This window comes from Balaenoptera acutorostrata, chromosome 20 (genome assembly GCF_949987535.1).
Source record: "Balaenoptera acutorostrata chromosome 20, mBalAcu1.1, whole genome shotgun sequence".
NCBI classification, from domain to species: Eukaryota; Metazoa; Chordata; class Mammalia; order Artiodactyla; family Balaenopteridae; genus Balaenoptera; species Balaenoptera acutorostrata.
The window spans coordinates 40,126,960-40,146,596 of record NC_080083.1 but is presented as its reverse complement, the minus strand read 5'-3'; the positions used below and the strand labels follow the sequence as shown (position 1 = coordinate 40,146,596).

Genomic DNA, 19,637 nt, shown 5'->3' with positions numbered 1-19,637 from the left:
GCCCCTTGCTGAGTCTGAGGGATCCAAGGCACAAGGTCTGGTCTGGTCTAGCGCTCCTTCTCTTTCTCAAGCTTTCCAGGATGGGGAAGGGGTGTAAACTGAGTCACTAAGCACACTGGACCCTGGAGGCGGGGTCCTTGAGCTGACGGGAGCTAAGCCACCAAACCCTAGAGGGGGACACCCCTTCTCACCACCTTCCGCTGGACCCCCGCGCTCACTCACGTCGGCAGGGCTGACCTCACGGAGCCCATGGGCTGGCTGGGCGGAGCCGGCGGATGTATGCAGGTTAGGTCCCTGCCATCTCCTTGGGCGGGGCTTCAAAGAGCTAGGCTGGAGAGACCTCGGGGAGCAGGAGCTGGCAAGGAGAGCAAAGAAGGAGAGGGCTGCCTTCAGTTCCCAAAGCGGCTGTGTCTGGGAGGGGCGAGGAGGAGCCTGAAGAAGTCTGGCTGGGTCGGTGGGGACTTTGGGGGCGGGGCCCGGGGCAGGAGAAAGCCTGAGGGAGGGGCAGGGGCAGGGAGGGCTGCGACCGGAGGGGCGCTGGAGGGTCGCAAGCGGATCCAAGGGAGGTAGGTTCCGACCCTGCCCCGCCCCACCCCTACGCGCGAGATTTCGTTGTCCGCGAGCCTCTGCGTCCCGCGGGCGCGCTGCTTAGGGACTGCTCGACCCGGGCTTGCAGTCTTGCCGGGGCGTTCCCAATCCGAGCAAGGCCATTTGCATCCTGAACTGTCCGGATTGCAGGCACTACCCGCTCCGGTCCCATCTACGTCCTCCCCAGGCTCTTTCCGAACGCAACTCGTCCGGGCCTGGAAAAACTTGGAGCGGGGTTCCCACCGCAGGGACGCTCCCCGGAGCTCAGGGTCACTGGCTGGGTGGGGAGGGGACCCAACCCTCGGCTCCTTCCCCGACCCTGGGGGAGCGAAGAGAACGGAAGGGATGGGGGAGCGGGGAGGATCCCTGGAGCGCGAGGACGGACCCATCACCAGGAGGTGCCCTGCGTCCACTGCCCGGGAGACAGACAAGCGCCACAGGGGCGCCAACGCCTGGGTCGAAGCTGGGGGCCTGGGCCTGCGCCCCTCCTGCCCCGGGACGGAGGGCAGCCCTTCGCCTCCCACCTCCTCCCGAGGGAGGGGAAGATCCGTCCCGCGCGGCCCTCCTTCCGAGCCCGCGCAGCTCAGGCTCCAGCGCAGTGAGAAGGGGCTGGCGCGCGATGCTCCCGGGTGAGGACCCGCCACCTGCGGTTCCCCTCCCCGCCCCAGATCAGCACCCCCGCCCAGTCCGGCCCTGCCCTGGCACCTCGGGGTGTCCGATCGCTGGCCTCGCCTCCACTTGTTCTGGCAGCCGCGCGGGGGCTCGGCGTCCGGCGCTCCCTCCTCCACCGCCCTGCTCCCACGCTGCCCTGTTTCCTGTTCAACAATATAGCGAGGGAGGCACCGGCGGAGAGCACCCGGCAGAACTTCCTCCCGGACTGGGGTTGCGGCTCCGAGAGACAATCCCCGGTGTCCTGGCTTCCTGTCCCCTCTGGGACGGGCCAGCGCCCGAGGAGCAGAGGCCCCACCCCTTCCCCTGCACCTCCCGGGATCCTGGGCCACACCTGGCGGTCTCCCAGAGGTGGAGGCAGCAGAACCAGGATGGTGGGATGAGAGGGGAGGAGGCCTTCTCACCAACTTCTGGCCAGATTTCCCTTCACTGCTCTACTCCAACCCTTTCCCCCACCGCCTTGCCTTGATCCTTGTGGGGGAGGAGGGCCTCCTCCAATCTGTCCCTAGGATAAGCTCAGAGCAAGCTCCTGGGGCTTGAACTCAAGATGCTCACCTTATCTCTGCATCTCAGTTTTCTTTCCTGTAAACTGGGCATAATAACACCTACTTCATAGGATTGTTGTGAAGATTAAATGAGATGCACTAAGCAAATGTATTGTTATGATCACATTCTAAGAACACAGATTAGTTATTACCACTAATTTTATTATGAGGTGAGCTGTCCTCCTCTTTGGGGTTGAATTGAGGTCTCCAAACACTCCCCCCCTCCTCCGCAATCCTTCTTTAGGCAGGAGGGGGAAGGGAGACACAAGTGTTCTCAGAAACACCTTGCTAAGGATGGAGGATTGAGTCCAAAGGTAGCACACAGGTCATGTGCTCCTGGCCCTCCTCTGGGCCTGCCTCCTCTAGCCCTCACACCAGGTCCCTCAGGTTTCCTCGGAGCCCACCACTACCTGCCCTTGAGGGAAGCTGGGGCTCATGCAATGGGCGGAGAGTGAGTGGTCCTCGAAGGCTGAGAGGCATCTTCAAGGACAGGAAACTGCAGACCTGAATCTTTCAGTCCCATTTTCCTGCAACCTGATTTCCCTGGGAATTAGTCTGTTTCCTTCTTCTGTCTTTACAAGGGGCAGTGGCGGGCTTCCCCCTGCAGGCGCCCCCCACCCCTGGGACTTCTTCTGGAACTTCAGAGGAAAGTTGGCAGCCAAGTAAAGGCCATGTTGAGCCCTAAAACCATGAGCCCTGAATCGGGCCCTGCTCACGAACCTTTCCTTCCTGAGCCCCTTCTCTTGCCTTGGATAAACCTGTGGGAAATGGTTTCACGTGTTCCAGTGTCAGGAGTCCGTGCTTTGACATTTAAGGAACAGGAAAGAAGCCATCACGGTGGGATTTCAGGCATTAGCTTCATTAGTTATATGAGTGTATGTAAGTAAACCTCCCCAAAGGCCCTGAAATCCTATCCCACGGTGGGGGAGGGGGGCTGACTCCGAGGAGAGGCAAGGGTTGGGGGGTAGACTGAAGAATTACTTCCCCTCTTCTCCATGCCCAGTCCTGGCACACAAGCCCCCTGCTTGCAAATGTTTACCAATAACCACTCCCCTCCTGCCTTCCGTTGCCTAGGGTTTGACTGACAAGAGAGCAGGGGTGGCTATCAGATGGTAACTGAGGGCCTGTGGTCTCCCCCAGTCAGCGGCAGCATTAAGATTCAGAAACCAGGGACTTCCCTGGCGGTCCAGTGGTTAAAACTCTGCGTTTCCACTGCAGGGGACCTGGGTTCGATCCCTGGTCTGGGGAACTAAGATCCTGCATGCCAGGTGGCACGGCCTAAATAAATAAATAACCGAATTACTTACTTAAAAAAAAAAAAAAATTCAGAAACCAGACCACAGGTTAGAAAGATCAGGTCTTTACTGCAAAATCATTCAAAAATCACACGCAGCAGTCCCTTCGGTACATTGCAAAGCACTTCTCAGGGCCAGGGCCCCTCACTAGAAACAGTTTATTGCATAAAATGAAATTTTAAAAATAGTGTGGGCACTACTGAGGTTCACATCAGCTTCCCATTGGAGGTGAGGGGGTTAAAAGTCAACTCATCCGAAAGCATCAGCAGCTTTTTGGCATGGGGGAGGGTCAGCTCTAAGGCTACTGATCTCAGGGAGGGCGGGGAGTGGGGCATGCCAGGCCCCGCCCGACCAAAGTGAGCTCCTCCAGGGCCTCACTCCTGCTGCCTCCTAGGGACCCTCTGGAATACAGAATATACGCACAGGCCCGAGGAAACAGGGCTGGGCTCAGGCAGCGCTGCCCACCCCAGGCTCACTCAGGGATCTGGACCACTTACGGCTCTGATCAGGCTGTGTTTGTGGTGGAGCATTAATGCTGGCTATGGGGGGTGGGGATGGGGGTAAGGATCCACTTTCTTTGGTGCGCTGGGCACAGGTGTGCACCATCTTCCGTGATGGGGATAGGGAAGCTGTGTGACAGCCCCCTCCCCCATCCACCTACCACCTCCTTGATTCTATTGCACAATTTATCCAGCTCCACAGGGCTGGGCAGGTGACTCAGCAGCCAAATCAGCCCAAGGGAGAGGTGGGAGTAGGTTCGTATCTTGACAGTGAAGGCGGATCTCCACCTAAGGCCCCCAATCCAAGCTAAGTGCAGATAGGATGGCCAGAAGACCCCAGGGCTGAGGGGTGCCTGCTGGATCCAGGAGAGGTGGGGGGGGGAGGCAACAGAGAAATCATGCCCAGATTTCACCCCCCAACCCCAAGGGTCTAAATATCACTTTGAAAACAATTCCAGACTCCACTCCAAGACCCCTTCAAAAGGCAATTGTGCTCCAGTGAAATTTTCCAGTCTCTCGGCAGCACCCCTCCTGGGCCAGTCCAGCAAAGCTTTGTGAACTCTCATGGCTTTGTAAACTGAGGCTGAGCATCCTTCCACGAGGGTGGCTTCTCCTGCGTGTCCCTGCACATCTCAGCAGCAGGGCTGACACTCTTCGTGGAAGGACGAGGGCCACTGTTCCACAGTGGGGACCCAGCCTACCTCTGTCCCGGTGCGGGTCAGTCAGGCGGGGATGCATTCCTGCGTCTGCAGCAGTCCCCCGCCCGGCTGGCTGCTTGTCAGTGGTAGGAGTGAGGAGGGCGGGGGGCTGAGGGGTGGGCGAGATGGCGACCCTTCCCTGGACCAAGGAAGGCTCAAAGTGCTGACAGTGCTGGTTCCGAGTCACTCCCCTCCTCCTATGGGACCAAGATCCCAGGCTATGGGAGAGCCAGGGGCTCTGACATGGAGGAAGTGATGGGCTTTTCAGGTGAGGAGGGGGCGGGGAGCAGAGAGGAGAGGGAGAGGAAACACACGGTCCTCAGGACTGAGCCTGCCTGGCCCCCCGGGGGTTTGGCACGTTGTACAGGAGCTGCCGGCAGCGAGCACTCGGTGAGGGGGAAGGAAAGGCACCTGCCAGCTGGCAGGCTCTGTCCTAGGGGGCCTGTCCACCCAGCCGCCACCCGCCTACAGGCCTGGCCTGAGCAGTTCCTGCACATTTGCTCAGGGTGAGAGTGCCTGGATTTCTTGGGTGACTTGTGGAGGGTCAAGAATAAAAAAATATTTTCTGTTGAAATATGAAGGGAAAAAATCCACCTTAAAAAAACTAGGCCTTGTAATCAGGAATGTGGAATTGAAAATGCTTCCCAAGTCTTATTTCCACAGTGTTTGAACAGCCCTAATGGAGATGGTGCGTCAGTGAGGGGATCCGGGCCAATTAGTGCAAAGCCCCTCTCCTCCTGCATCCTCAGACAGGGGCATCTGCTGGTGTCCCGGCCTCCTGGAGCAGATGGGTGGGGGGCAGGAGGTGTCATCAAGAGCTCCCAAGGCTCCCTCTCATAGGCTCATGCTCTGATCACATCCGAGAGTCTTCCTGACAAGGGAGACATCTGTGACACCTTGAAAGCGTGACCCAGGCTGATGGCCAACCCAGCTGGGATGGCTGAGCCCCGGGTCCCCGGTGGGGACAGGAAATGGGGTTAGGCGAGAGTGCTCTGTTCCTGGTACTTGCGCCGGCGGGCACAGCGGGGGCAGCCCTTCTTCATCACGGCCTGACAGCTCTGGTGGAAGACGGTCTTGCATTCGCCACACCTGGGAGAAAGCAGCAAGCACTGCTGGGACCGATGGGCCTCCCGGGGCTCGAGGCTGGTCAGTGTTCCTGACGGGGGCCTGCCACCCATGGCACATGGCACTGCCTCTCTGTTCCGGGACAAAAGGTTCTCGCCACAGTGCTTACCCCTAAGCCCCGCAACGCACGCTCATACTCTCTATTCTATTTCCCTTTTTATAAATACTGCTGAGACTCACAGAACGATTTCTTGCCTATGTTTCAAACACTCTGCAGTTTAAAGAACTCAGCCCCAGGTCTGTTCAGAGGTCAAATCCGGGTCCGGGGACACCTACTGAAAATGAATGAATGCTCCCACCAGTTCAGTTTTCCACTCCCACATGGGTTGGAATGGAGGTTTGGTGGATGAATTTTTCCATTTAGAGGCCTCTGATAATGAGAAATAACTGGGGACAAGAACAATTGTTACAGGGGCAGAGGCAGTGGCAGGTACCACCCACCAGGTGCCCGCTTTATGCCCGGCTTGTGCCAACACTCCAGGCCAGAAACTCATCCAGTTCCTCCTCCACCTGCTCATAAAGGACAAAACTGAGGTCCTCCCACCGCAACTCAAAGAGGCAGCAGCCACCTCTTCTCCAGAAACATGGATGGCTCGGTGGAGGCAGGGAGTCCTGTGAGGGCTCGTCTTGTCCCCCTCCCTGGGCACCGGGCCTGCCGCCCGGGGACTCCGGGGGGCCGGGTGGGAATGGGGGTGGGGCAGGGTGGCTGGCTGAGGGTCCGCATACCTGACTGTGGTGTCAAACTCAAAGGGGAAGATGATGTCATGGTGGTGGCAGATCTGGCAGATGAAGCCGCGCTGGGTGCACAGGTCGCAGTGGTAGACGTGCTGGGAGGCAAATTCGATCAGGGACTTGAGGAATCCTTCATACACCCCGTCCGCGATCTGTGGAGGGCAAGCGCGGGCCGCCGGGGCCTCTTAAGCAGCTGTGCCGAGCCTGAGGCCGTCTGCAAGACGTGGTCTGCTGCTGCTCCTGGCACCCTGCCTGAAGAACTCCTACCCCAAGAGGAGTTTCCTTCCACTTGGGCGAGAAAACCTCCCAGAATCAGACTGAGCACGTGCAGCCCTTGCGCACGGAGGAATCCACTGTACCCTCCCTTGAGGAAAGGAACGTCCCAAACCCTCACCCCTCCCTCTGTCCTCCCTGCCGGGGAGGAGTCCAGACGCAGGGAAGGGGCTGAGCCCTGTGATCCTGGGCTTTGCTGCAGTGCCTGCTTGTCCCAGGGGCGCTGGGGGCTCAGCCACTGCCCAGGAAGTGTGGATGGCGGGACACCCGTTCCGAGCTACCAAAAAGCTGAAGACGGCCGTCTGGCCTCAGTAGACTGCAGGCACTCTCCCCCCACCCCATCATCTCCCTTTCTGATTTCTCCAGGAATAAGGTCCTTCTAGAGAGGTCTGGGGGGTGGCATTCTCACCTGCTGGAGGTCCGCGACACTGTACTTGTGAGGAGACTCCAAGAGATAATTCCTGTGGTTGAGCCTTCAAAGAAAACACAAGAGATTCCTTAGAAGGAACCCGGGCCAACCTGGGTTTGGTTTCATTCCCTCAGCGCTGCTGACCAGGCATAAACAGCTCCCGCCTGGGCGGAGCAGTCAGCCGCCTGGGCTTGGGATCTGGGCTTCCAGGTGACAAGCTGTTGGGACCTTGGGCAAGTTACTTAACCTCTCTGAACCTCAGGTTTCCTCACCTGAAACAGAGAGCTGTTCTGAGGATGAAATAATTTATTTAAAGCATCTGGCACAGTGCCTCATACATAGTAAACAATGAATAATTATTAACCACAGTTGATAACACTGCACTGTATAATTGAAATTTGCTAAGAGTAGAACTCAAATATTCTCTCTGTCTCTGTCTCTGTCTCTCTCTCTCTCAGACACACACACACACACACACACACACACACACACACACCATGTATATACATAAAAATATATAAAATATGTGAGGATGATGGATATGTTAATTAACCAGATGGGAGGAATCCTTTCACAATGTAATCATATGTCAAATCATCACAACATACACTTTAAATGTCTTACAATTTTGTCAATTATACTCAATAAGGCTGCAAAAATTTTAATTTGAAGATATAAAAAAATAAACATCTGTTTAAAAAATAATAATGATGAGGATGATGAGGAAAGCTAACGCTTGGTACTGGGAACGAGACTAAGAGCTTTATATATATTAACTCACTTAATTCTCACAAGACTCCTGTGGGGTTGACACTATTATAACCCCCATTTTGCAAGAGGAAATGGAGGCCCAGAGAGGTTAAATAACTTGCCTGTGGTCACACAGCTAGTAAGTGGCGGAGCTGGAGTGTGAACGAATGCAGGAGTCTGGCTCCAGAGCCTGCATCCTTTCCACCCAGTGAATGCCTGTAGGTGTTAGCTGTGTCATTATTGCCACCATTACATACCAGGGACAGGGCTGGGGACAGAAATGCACAGGACGTGGCCTCTGCCTTCCTGTAGCCCCTGGTCTAGTGGAGGGACAGACATTCAAGCATCTCGTTTCAGTGCTATGGGAGAGGAGCTGAGACATGTCCTGAGTGCAGCAGATCCCATTTCAGAGGTGGGGGAGGGCGGGGGGTGGGGGAGGCAGAGGATGAGGGCTCAGCTGCCAACCCAGCTCTAGTTTCCACCTCACCAATGGCACAGATCCCAAGGGTCACATCCTGAGAGAAGGAGAGGAAACACCTGCAGAAATTCCCCTGGTACAAAAACTTGTCTGACCTTGCTGTGTGTCCGTGTTGGTACTGGGGTTGGGGGGAGAATTCTCCCAGTCTGAGGAAGCGTGGGAACCTGCCCCAGGATGCTCTGGACGTCTGGGGGCAGAAAGGTGCCAGGCCCCGCGGCATCTGGAGTGGGTGCTTGGCTTTGCCCACCCCATGGCCTCAGTTGTGGTCCAGGGGGGACCCCACCCGGGGCCGAGACGGCAAGTTCCACCAGGCAGGCAGGCAGGCCAGGCTGTGCTGCGCGGGGTGAGGATGCGGCCACTGTCCGCTCAGCTCAACATGCTGGTCTCCCCAGTAAACTTCCAGCTTTCTGGGAACAGGACGCTGCCGTTTATCACCAGGAAAATGCAGGGGGTGCGGGGTGCACAGGCTGTTTCTGAGCCGGCAGGAAGGGTGGGGCTGATTTGGATGGAGAGTCCTCTCTGTCGTCTGCCCTCTGCCCGTAGTCGTGGAAGCCCAGGGGGCCAGCTAGGCCCAGGGCCTTCCCTACGAGCCACCTACCCTGGGTCTGTCACACCCTCAAGTGAGGCCGTACAACTGTTGGGGTAGATGAAGTCACGGAGGAGTCCCCTTCGCCAGGGCAGCCCCCTGAGAGAAAGGGGATCCCACATCCGAAACCTGCCTGTTTCTCCTCAGCCCTTCCCGTCCTCTCACCCTTCACTCTGGCCGACTCAGTCCAGGCCTCCTCACCTCCTGGGCCAATTCCTACGCCAGCACCCACGCCCCACTGCTGCTAAACTGGTCTTTCCTAAACTCCTGACTGAACGTGACCGTCCCTTGCTCAAAACCCCTCAACAGCTCCCCGCTGCCAGCAGAATGAAATCCAGACGCCTTTGCTGTGGCACAGGGGACCTTCGAGGTCTGGCCCCTGACCCACCACCTGACTGCCCTGAGCCCCCCGAAGGCCCTGGCGAGCCATGCTCCTGCCCCGCCTCCATGCCGTGGGTTCCCTTAGCCAGGAAAGCGGGCCCTCCCTTCCGCTTTCTCCTCTGCTTCTTTTGCTGAACCCCAGTTCACTACGTACGTGATGCAGTTTGTGTTGTGGCAACTCCGTTCTCCTGTGTGAGGACCAAGTTGTTTCTGGAGCATCTAACAGAACTGATGGTGGCCAGACTAGAGAAGGGGGATCCCAACTTTCTGCTTGACTCTCTTTCATACTATTTGAATACTATCGTTGTAAAGAAGAAAAAGAAAAGCACTTTTTCTTTTTAAAAGAACAAAAGAAACGAACTTCACAAACCCTCAGCTGATGCCACCTCCTCCGGGAGCTCCCCTGGCCCTTCCTTCCTTCTTCATGGCACAGACCGCCCTGACCCAGGGCCATCTGTGCACCTGTCCCTGTCCCACCCCAGACATTGAGCCCCTCATGTGGCCCTCACCACAACTCTGGTAGGCCACGTCAACACAGGGATCACTGGCCCATTTTACAGACAAGAAAGCTGAAGCTCAGAGAAGTGAAGCAACTTCCTTGAGTCACACAGCGGATCTGGGGCCAGGCGGAGGCTGCTCCTGAACTCTTTCCCCCGCCCCACGCTGCTTCTGAAATGGGACTTCCACAGGCCTGGCCTTGCTTTCTCAAAGGCTGGGAGCACCGTGTGCAGTGCTGCCGCCCAAGGATGGGAACAGCAGGGCCAGAGAGAAAGAGGCAGGACTGTCCCCAGTGCCCAGGCAGGGCAGCCCGGACAGGCCAGTAAGGCTGCTGACCAAACACTCTCAGCACGGCAGGGATGGGTGAATGAGGCCAGCACCCAGGATGCACCCTACAGGCACCTGGTCTTCTCAGGTCTGCAGAGAACCCTGGACTGGGGAGGGTGACAGGCTCCCACCTGACCTGAGCTTTTACCACCCTGGACAGGGGGGCAGGAGGGCAGACTCTGGAGCCCTGGGTCCTGGAATCTCAGAAAGGATGGGAGTGAGTAGGGACCCAGGCACTCAGCTGATGATGGAGACAGAAATAGCCTCCCCAGAAGCAGCCTTCTAGGTCCCTCATGGTGGCCCCCAAAGGGCTTTCTGCTCTTCTGGGCCCTGCGCGGGAGACCAGGGCTCAGCCGGCTGCTCTGGGAGCCCGTGAGGGGCCAGCCTCTGCTCCCTGCCTAGGAGAGGGCTCCCCGCAGCAGTCTCTCCTTGCGCCGCCCTGGCCCTGAGGAGCCGAGCGGGAGCGGCTCTGGGAGCACGGGGACCAGGACTGAGCAGGCGAGCCCGTCAGACAGGTGGTCTCTGTGCCAGCCCTGTCGGGAGGAGTGGCTGCAGGGGGAAAGTGGAGGGGCTTGTGAGCTGCTCCAAGACCTCAGAAACCCAGCAACAAAGCCCAACTGGGCAGCAAGCACCAGCTCATCCACCTGAGGTCTGCCCTCCTAGGGCCCCAGGATAGCACAGCCCCACAGAAGGTGTCACCCCTCACCCCCGACTGAGCACTGAAGGCCCCCCTCAGGCCCCGGGTACCAAGAAGCTTCTTGAAGGGCATCCTAAGGGTCCCATGCAACCCTGTCCTCCGGCGAGGATTTGGGGACGGATGTTGCCACAGCAGCAAAGCAAAGCCGCCATGGGGTGAACGGCTAGTGGGAACCAGAGAAGCCAGGGCGACACAGCCCTTCTTACCTCTCCAGCCTCCTCTCACCACATCCCTACTTCCCTCCTCACTCCCCCGAAAGTTCTCCCTGTTCTTTCCACGCATGGGGCCTTCATTCACAGCCTGAGCACATCACTCCTTCCATCTGGAACAGTCTTTCCTGCGTCTCCTCGCTTTCCCACTCGTTTGGCAGGTCTCACCCTGGATGTCAGTTCCTCCAGGGAGCCTTCCCCACTCCGCCCTCCTCCAGTCTGGGTTAGATCCGCCGCCCCTCTAGTAGGACTTCCAGGGCGTCCTACTCTCTCCTCCAGCCCTCACTCTTGGTGGTAGCTGCTGCCTTACTCACCTGCCATGCCTTCCAGAAGGCAGGACCCAGGTCCACCTTGCTCAGCGCTTGGGCCCATGCCCCAAGCCCAGTGATGGACCCTGAGCACGTTCTCAGTAAATATTTGTCAAACGAATGAATGAACAAATACACGCACAAATAAAAGCCACTTCTAAGCGCAAAGGGAAGGAGTTCTCCTCCCAGCCCTGGCATTTCTCCCAAGAAGCTGCTTTTGCACTGACTGTGTGTGTGTGTGTGTGTGCATGTGTGTGTGTGTGTGTGTGTGTGTGTGTGTGTGTGTGTGTCCATGCATGCCCAGGGTGCTCACCTCTTGCTCAACTCCTTCAGGGCTCCGCTTCGGCACAGGCCCAGGTAATCCCCCAGGAGCTTCAGCTGCTCCCGGCTCCTACCGATGAGGTGCATCCGCTCCACGTGCTCGTACAGAGACGCGTTCACCAGCTGCAGGTTGATGAGGGGCTGGGCCCGGATCTGCGTCAGGAACTTCAGGGCCTGCCTGCAGACCTGGGGACACCACCAGGCAGCGAGGGTGAGACAGGAGGGCCGTTTGGTGAGCACCTGAGGGCCAGGCACTGTGTTACCTACTCACTCGCTCACCCCTCCAACCACCTGCCGAGGGAAGTGGTACCTTCTTCATTTTATGGATGAGGAAACTGAGGTTTGGAGAGAGGAAGTGACTTGGCCAAGGTCCACGGCTCGTACAAGTCATGATGTGAACCCAGTCTATCTGACTTCCAAACCCACTCTTCCCCCTTGACACCAGCTGCTGCCCCTCCTGGCAGTGCTGGGACGGAGGAGGGGCTGCTCCGGTCAACGCACCTCTCCTCCTGGGCCTCACAGATCCTTCCCACTATTTCCTGTCGTCCCTGCCCCCATTTTCCTGCTGAAGGGAAACAGGCAATACCCCGGGCCAACTCAGGAACCAGGTGACAGGTCTGAGTCAGGCTCCAACCACAGGAAGCTATGGATCAGACACAGCTTAACTAGAGGTTTCCTGAGCTCCCTCCACCCCTGCCAGCAGCACCAACCAGGGCCCCCCAAGTCTCCATGTGGATTTGAGTGATCAATCTGGGCCTCTCCCACGTGATAGGACTTTGAAGGTTCTACCCGCAGCCCTGACCCTGATGCCAAAGCCAACTACTGAGCACCTACTATTTGCCAGACACTGGGCTAAGGACCTCGACCACATCCTCACAACAACCCAAAAGGAAAGGTGTCATCATCCCCATTTTACACATGAGGAAACTGAGACTCAGAGAAGCTAAAGTGGCTTACCCAAGCCACCAGAAGAAAGCAGAGCCCAGGTCTAAACCGAGGTGTTGTCTCTGCACACTTGGCTGCCTCACGTGCTGAAGAGAAGCCCTTCTCCCCTGCAGTCTCCTCCTTGCCGTGATAAGGATGGAGGAGCTGAGATGTTCTCCACCGTCAACCGCCCTGCAGCGCTTACGAGTCGGGCTTTGGCTCCTGGTTCACCCCTTCCCAGCTGTATGGCCTTATGAAACTTACTTAACCTCTCTGTGATTCAGTTTCCTCATCTGTAAAATGGGGAAAATAAAACCTACCTCCCTCCTACCGCATGGGATAATTTTGAGCTTAGATGAAAAGAAAATTCATGTAAGCATATCCTCAGTAAAGGGGAGCTGCCATCAGACTCTGTGAGTGCCTGTGTGGTCCAGGTGTCTGTCCCCTGGCTCAGGGGGATGTAATAGGGCCCTCAGGAGACTGTTAGGCTGGGGGCTGCTCCAACAGCTTCACCAGCATCTCTCGCCTCCCCCAGCAGCTGACAACTCCATCTTTTTCCATTTCCCAGAGCCCTGAGGAACCAGCCCCCAGCCAATAGGCAGCCCACGGGCAAAAGCCTGGTGAGTCCGTGACTCAGGTCAAACTGTTGTTCCCCAGCCCTTCCGACAACTCAGTCCCAGGCTTCCGGGGAGGCTCAGATGAAATACCACGCAGGAATGCGCACTGAAAACTGCCAAGTGCTGCCGACAGGCATGGGCTTCGAGCTCCCCAGGGACTGGTCCTCCCCCGTGGGTGTGGAGGAGACAGACAAAGAGAGAAGCCCCAGGCCTGGGCTGACATCCTGCCAAGTAGTGCCAGCCGGACCTTGCACAAGTGGGTCAGCCAGAGTGGTAACAGTGGACAAAGGGCCCTTAACCCGCCAATCAGCCACTTTCTAGTGTGAATTTTCATGTCCTTCCCAGGCCCGGGATCTTTGAGAGAGCTGGATATTTCCTGACCTCAGGCACACTAAGGGAAGTGTTATAATTCTCCAGCTGGAAAGAGGAAGTGGCACCAAAATGACAGCAGTGAAAAGAAGATGGCTCAACAGAGGTATCTGGGTGTTGTAAATAGTGAGGGTGTTTTATGGCCAGAGGGTTCTTTGCATTTGTGGTGATCTTGAGGTTTAATTTTCTCCGTGTAGTTAGTTAAATACTTAACATTGAGGGCAGGGGTGGGGATGAGGTAACCAATAAAAAAGCCAAAGTGAAGCTAATGTCTTTGGGAGGTTCTCACCCCCAGGGGGGTGGAGGTCAGGGTGGTACAGGCCCTGAGAATCATGTTCCCTGGACTCTGATGGGGACACGTGAAGACACCTCCACATAGTGAGGCGGCACGGCCGGCAGGCCTGGGTCTTGAGAGAAGCAACCAACCTCTTCCCGGTGTTTCTGTGTCTTGTCTTAGCAGAAATCTGTGCCTTTGGAAGAAAGCCAAGTTTGCACTCCTTGAGGCAGACCCTCAAGCAAATTAGGGGCAGAAGGTGAGGCCTCAGGGCACTAATGTAAGTCACCATCTAAGTGACTGGTGGGTACTGTCTCTTTTAGTCCTCACACAGCCTGGGGACAGACGCTGTTATTAATCCCCCTTTACAGACGAGGAAACTGAAGTTAAATAGTTTGTTCATGGTAACACAGCTATGTAAGTGGGTAAGCTCAGCTGAAGAAGAGGAAAATCTGAAAGATCATAGAATACATCTTATGCAGAAGCATTTGGTGAACATAAAAAAGTACCCAAGATGTAATACTAACTAAACAGAGCATGTTACAAAGCAGTATGAGTCCAGTATGATCCCAAACTTTACAAAAAGTAGATGCAGGAGCTTGTATTCTTGGGGGTGGGGAAGAAAGGCTAAACAACCGAATAAAGATGATTTTCAACGGTGAAAAAAAAAAAAAAGTAGATGCATATGTAAAAAAAAAAAAATGCACGGAAAAATGCTCCCAGGGGAAGTGCAGCCAGCTGGCTAGCCCATTCATCCACCTACCCACCCATCCATCAACCCACTCATCCTTCCATCCACTCATCCACATCTATCCACTGATCTACCCAACCATCCATGCAGGCATCTACCCACCTAACCCATCCACCCAACCATCTATATCTAATCTATCCTATCTATCATTTCCATCTATGTATCTAGTTGTTGGTGCTTTAAACAGTTTTATCTGTATCCATGGGGAGCTGCAGCAAACCATCCTCAGATTCCCACCTGAGGACAAAGGTAGGCACTGACAGAGCTCTGTCCAGGGGCTGGAGACCAGCACCCAGTTACTTTCTTGGTCAACTCCCCCACATCATGGGGCCTGAACTAGTGACCCGGGCTTCCCTAGAGCCAAACTCCCCCAAACATCTGAACAGCAGCCACAAAGAGGAGCGACCCCTCCTCTGTCACTCGGCAGCCCTGTGTGGCCACGGCAGGCTGGGCTCCAGACTTACCGGGCGCTTGGTGAGGTCCCAGTTGTGGATGATCCTGGCCGGGATCACTGAGGCATCGTCTTGATGGCAGATGTCACAGTAATAGAGGCCAGAGAAGGCACAGAGCTTGGGCCGTACAAACGAGAAGCCGATCTGCCGGGAGCAGCCTGGGGAGAAGAACAGTGAGAAGGTGAGCAGCGGTGGGGATGGAGTCAGCTCCTGAGCAACATGGAAGCGGCCAAGGCAGAAAGGGCCCCCTATCTAAGGAAAGTATCCATAGAAAGATTAAAAAGGAGAGTACGAAGATGAAAACCACCACCGCTCATATTCCCACCAGTCAGAATCAACCCTATTAATTAATCTTTACGACAAAACACTGTTAAGAATTATCAGCGGCATTTCACAGCTGAAGAAGCTGATGCACAGAGAGGTCAGGAAACCTGCCCAGTCACACAACGATTGGGTGGCACAGCTGGAGTCAGATTTGGGTGGGGCTGGTGTACAGCCCTCATTCTCTTATGCCCAGCTGCCTCTCTTCACTGCTTGCACAACAATGCCAGCCTCCTCTAGGTCCACCCCTCCACGGCGGCCCAGAAATGGAAGCCACGGAGTCAGGGTCTTGGCAAGCAGGGCAGGAGCTGGGGACATGGGGCTGGCCACAGGGAGTGGGTGGGGAAGCCAGCCAGAGGCAGGGCTGTCTGGACATGGCCTGGTGCCAGCTGGAAGCCACAGCTGCCTGATAACCTCGGAAGAGTGGTTCAGGGCCAGCTTCAGTCCCTCTGCTGGAGGGCCCTCCACAGTGGGGCGGGAAGGTGGGGGGACCGGGAGTGGGGTGCGCCCAGGGCACAACAAAGGCCTGGCTCGAATCCCGAGCACAGGCCCTGCCTCCTACAGGGCCAGGGAATGAGTCCCTTCTGCCTCCTGGGAACTAGAAGGACCGGTTCTTCTGCATGCTAGCTGTCTCATCCTGACCTTCACCCAAGTTTTGCAAGGTTCCAATTCCCTACTACTTGCTATTCTGTGGGGTTATTGCAAAGTTTAAATGGAGTTTTGAAAGTGCCCTGTAAACTATGAAATACAAGCCAGATGTCAGAGGTTGGTGTCTGCCCGGCCACCCAGCTGTGCTCGCAGGCAGAAAGGAGGCCCGAGCTCCCCAGTTTCAGTCTGGCCGGCAGGCTGGCGGGTGGCAGGCGTGGGGAGAGCCACCCACTAGCATCCACATCCCCAGCGAGGGAGCCCTCCTCCCAGCCCCGGAGGCCTGGCCTCCTCCCTGAGACTGGCATCCACGTGCTGAAGGGCAAAGTGTGAGTGTTAGGGTCTGGCAGGTGGGGGGCGAGGGGTGAGCAGCAGCTTGAAGATATTTTCTGCAGGAAGCGCTGCTGTGCTTAGCTTCTCCATCCTCCAGGAGCACCAGCGGCTGACCACTCCCTTCTAGATGCCTGAAGCAGGCTTTCCCCTCCAGTCCCACAGGCTCCTCCCCCACGACGGGACAGCTCCTAGACCACGTGCAGCCGCAAGCCTCCCTCTGGCACACTCTGCAGCAAGGCCACCTCCTCACAGTTCACCCGGAGGGCCCAGGGTGATGGACGTGGGTGTCTGGGTTGGGGAGAAGAGCTAGAAATGGAACGTGAGCAGCAGAAGATCACGAAGCCTTGAAAGCAAGGGAGTGGAGAGGCCCTGTGAGGACCTGGAAAAGAGCACAGGTTCTGGGACCATCAAGTCCTCTGCGGGCTCCACCATCACGCGCTGTATGAACGTGGGACAGGTACTTACCAGCCCTGTGACTCAGTTTCCTCAGTTATAAATAGAGACAAATCCCTACAGGGTTGTTGTGAGGATTAAACAAGACAATCCAAATAAAGCATCTGGCCCAGTGCCCAGCACAGGATTTGATGATGCTAATGACAGAGCAGATGTACTGACGTAGAAGAATATGCATAATATATTCCTAAGTAGAAAAAAGCCAAGTTGCAGAACAATAGTTACAGCTGCGCCGGCTAAAACAGTGGCCACGAGCCACAGGTGCCCATTTACATTTAAATATATTTACATGAAAGCAAATTGAAAATTCAGTTCCTTCCACACTAGGAAGCCACATTTTAAGTACTCAGTAGGCACATGTGGCTTGTAGCGACCGCACTGGACAGCACAGATCTAGAACATTTTCATCATCACAGAAAGTTCTGTTGGACAGCTCTGAGTAGTACGAGCCCATTTTTGTAATAAAAAAAAAAAACTGTGTCCACTTGCAAAAGCATGCAAAAATTTTTTGGAAGGGTACCATGCCCCTGCTCCAAAAGAATACAGTGTGATCATGGAACAGCCTCATTTGCTGCAACTTCCCCGGGGCAGGATGGGGGCACTCGTGGGGAGCAGGAAGGGGTGCAGAGCCTAGAGTAGGAACCCCACTGTGGGCAGAGCGAGGCTAGCAGGCTGAGGGCGGCGGGACAGCGAGTCGGCACCTGCACAGAAGCAGCCCTGGGAGTCGAGGCCTTTCTCCGTGGGGATGGCCACCAGGTACTGCAGCAGGAAGCCGTTCTCCCGAGTGGCGAACTTGAGCACCTCCTGACAGTTTTCATCCAGACTCCCACCGAGTGTCACTGCCTCCTCAGCCGTCTCTAGGTAGGACGCCAGGACCTTGCGCACCAGGTCCCTCCACAGGGCGGCCTCCTCAGCGTTCCCGGCCTGCAGCTTCAGGACGGCCTTGGCCGTGATGATTTTGAAGAAGGATGGGCCCCCAAGGCTCGTGTCCGGCAGGATATCTCGGATGGTCTCGACTCCATGGCTGTCACTTAACATCTTCTCATTGTTTCTCACGCGGAAGCACTTCAGAGACTCCAAGGACAGGGAGAAGATATAGGGCATCCAGGTCCGGTCTGTGTACAGATACAGAAGGGATTCTTTAATAGCATCGGGCTCGGGAACCTGGGAAGAAGACCAGTCAAACTGCGGGCCCTGCGGGGTTTCAGGCTCCGAGAGCAGGTCCGAGTGGGAGGGGCGGCCACCCTGGGGGGCCTCTGGAGGGTCCTCGGGCTGGTCTGGGTACTGGATGGTCACCCACTCCTCCTCCTGCTGGGGCCGCCGGCACTTCTGCAGCGCCTCGCGCACACGGTCCAGCCAGTCCTCGGCTTCATCCCGGGAAGAGGAGCGCAGGGTCAGCTTCTTGCCCGAGAAGACCAGCTCGAAGCGGCCGTCGCTGTGGGCCGGCCCCACAGACTCACAGCGCAGCAGTGAGCAGTTCTCCACGCAGGTGCGCTCCTCGCCGCTCAGGTAGAGGCGCAGCTCCAGCGGGGAGAGCTCGCAGAAGAGTTCCTTCCAGATGCCCATGGCCCCCCGCCGCTCCACCGTGCCCAGCTTCAGGAGCCCCCGGAATGGGTTAGACAGCCCTGGAGGCAGAAAGAGGTGCTTTAGACGACGGGCCTGACCCTTCACCACCCAGGAGAACCTCCGGGGCCTGAGTCCTGCCCTGGGTGCAGACGACGTGACCACCAGGAGAACACAGGCCCGCCATGGGCCGGATGGGAACATTTTTTGAGAGCCTCCATTCCATCCTCACCCCAGCTGTTGACCTTGTTCTTCAATTTCACCGAGAGAATAAAAGCACTCAAACAATCACCTCCACATGCCACTCACTACCCCTCCCCCTTCCAGCATCTGCACCCACACTCTGACCGCCCCGTCGCCAGGGATGAGCTGACTATGCTTATGTCCGAGGCCAACCCTCCCATCTGTGCATCTGTGCAGGGGGTCCCACCACCCCCCACCTACTCAAGGACAAGGATGTCCCTCCAGCAATCCTCCCTCCCTCTCCTGCGCTGCTGTTTCCTCCCTTCTCTACTGGATCATTCCCACCAGCCCACAAACACGCTGTTACTTCTCCCAGCTTTAAAAATACCTCTTGACTCCACTCGCGTCTCTAATTACCACCCTGTGTCTCTGTCTCCTTTACAGAAACCTCCCTGGGGAGGTGTGGGAACTTTCTCCAGTCCCCCTGCTCCCACTCCTTCTTCACTCTGCTCCAGGCAGCCTTCTGTCCCCTCATTCCACAGAACCTGCCCTTGGGAAGGCTACCAGGCCCTCCTTGTCGCCAAGTCCAAAGGCCAATCCTTGGTCCCCATCTGGCCTGGCCCATCAGCATCACTGGACACAGCTGAGCCCCCCTTCCCTTGGCTCTTCTCGGCTGTCACTGTCCCCCCTCCTGTCTCCCAGGCTCCCCCTCCTCTCGCTGGCCTCTCGATGCTGGAGGCCCCGGGCTCAGCCCTGGATTCTCTTCTCTACTGACACCAGCTTCCTAGCTGATCTCCCCTGGTCTCGGGGTTTTATGCCAACAACTCCCCAGTTTTTATCTCCAGCCTAGACCTTGCCCTTGAACTTTAGATTCTGATCTTCAACTGCTCTGTGTATGTCTATAGGCTTCTCAAAGCTGACATGTCCAAAAATGAATTCCTGATTCTCCCACTCCAAACCCGCTTCTCTCCTGATGTTCCTCATCTCATAAAATGACAAACTTCATCCTTCCAGCTACTTGGACTAAAAACCTTGGAGTTATCCTTGATTTTCTTTCTTTCACACCCCACATCTAATCCATCAGCCAATCCTCTTGGCATATCCAGAATCTTCCTCCACTTCACACCGCCTGCACCACTACCTCAGGGGTTCAATCCACTGTCATCCCTGGCCTGGCTTATGGCCATGGCCTCCTAACTGGTCTATGTCCCCTTGTAGCCCTTCAACAAATAAGCCAGTATGACTCCCCCTTTTAAAAGACAAGTCAGATCACGTCTCTCTGCCCCAAACCCTGCAAGGCTGCTGTCTCCCTCAGAGCAAAAGCCAGCGTCCTTTCTGTGGCCCACGAGACCCTCCGTCACTC

General features: G+C 56.4%; 2 protein-coding genes across 8 annotated transcripts in view; both read right to left on the bottom strand.

The window, feature by feature from the left end:
- ARHGAP27 (Rho GTPase activating protein 27) overlaps positions 1-1,656 on the bottom strand; it is a 33,330-nt gene extending 31,674 nt beyond the window's left edge. The window contains exons 1-2 of one of the 3 annotated variants that reach the window (XM_057536719.1): positions 1,294-1,656; positions 192-355 (exon numbers count right to left, since the gene is read on the bottom strand). The gene's annotated coding sequence lies outside the window, so the exon portion shown is untranslated. The remainder of the gene's footprint in view (positions 1-191; positions 356-1,293) is intronic. The other 2 variants (XM_057536720.1, XM_057536718.1) reach the window with 2 other exon arrangements.
- Positions 1,657-3,152: 1,496 nt separating this feature from the next.
- PLEKHM1 (pleckstrin homology and RUN domain containing M1) overlaps positions 3,153-19,637 on the bottom strand; it is a 51,403-nt gene continuing 34,918 nt past the window's right edge. For all 5 annotated transcript variants that reach the window (XM_028165982.2, XM_007180159.2, XM_007180157.2 and 2 more), the window contains 6 exons: positions 17,230-18,153; positions 14,789-14,934; positions 11,382-11,575; positions 6,835-6,898; positions 6,147-6,304; positions 3,153-5,384 (listed from right to left, as the gene is read on the bottom strand). In XM_028165982.2, the coding sequence (XP_028021783.2) occupies positions 5,273-5,384; positions 6,147-6,304; positions 6,835-6,898; positions 11,382-11,575; positions 14,789-14,934; positions 17,230-18,153 (1,598 nt within the window). In that variant the 3' untranslated portion in view covers positions 3,153-5,272. The remainder of the gene's footprint in view (positions 5,385-6,146; positions 6,305-6,834; positions 6,899-11,381; positions 11,576-14,788; positions 14,935-17,229; positions 18,154-19,637) is intronic.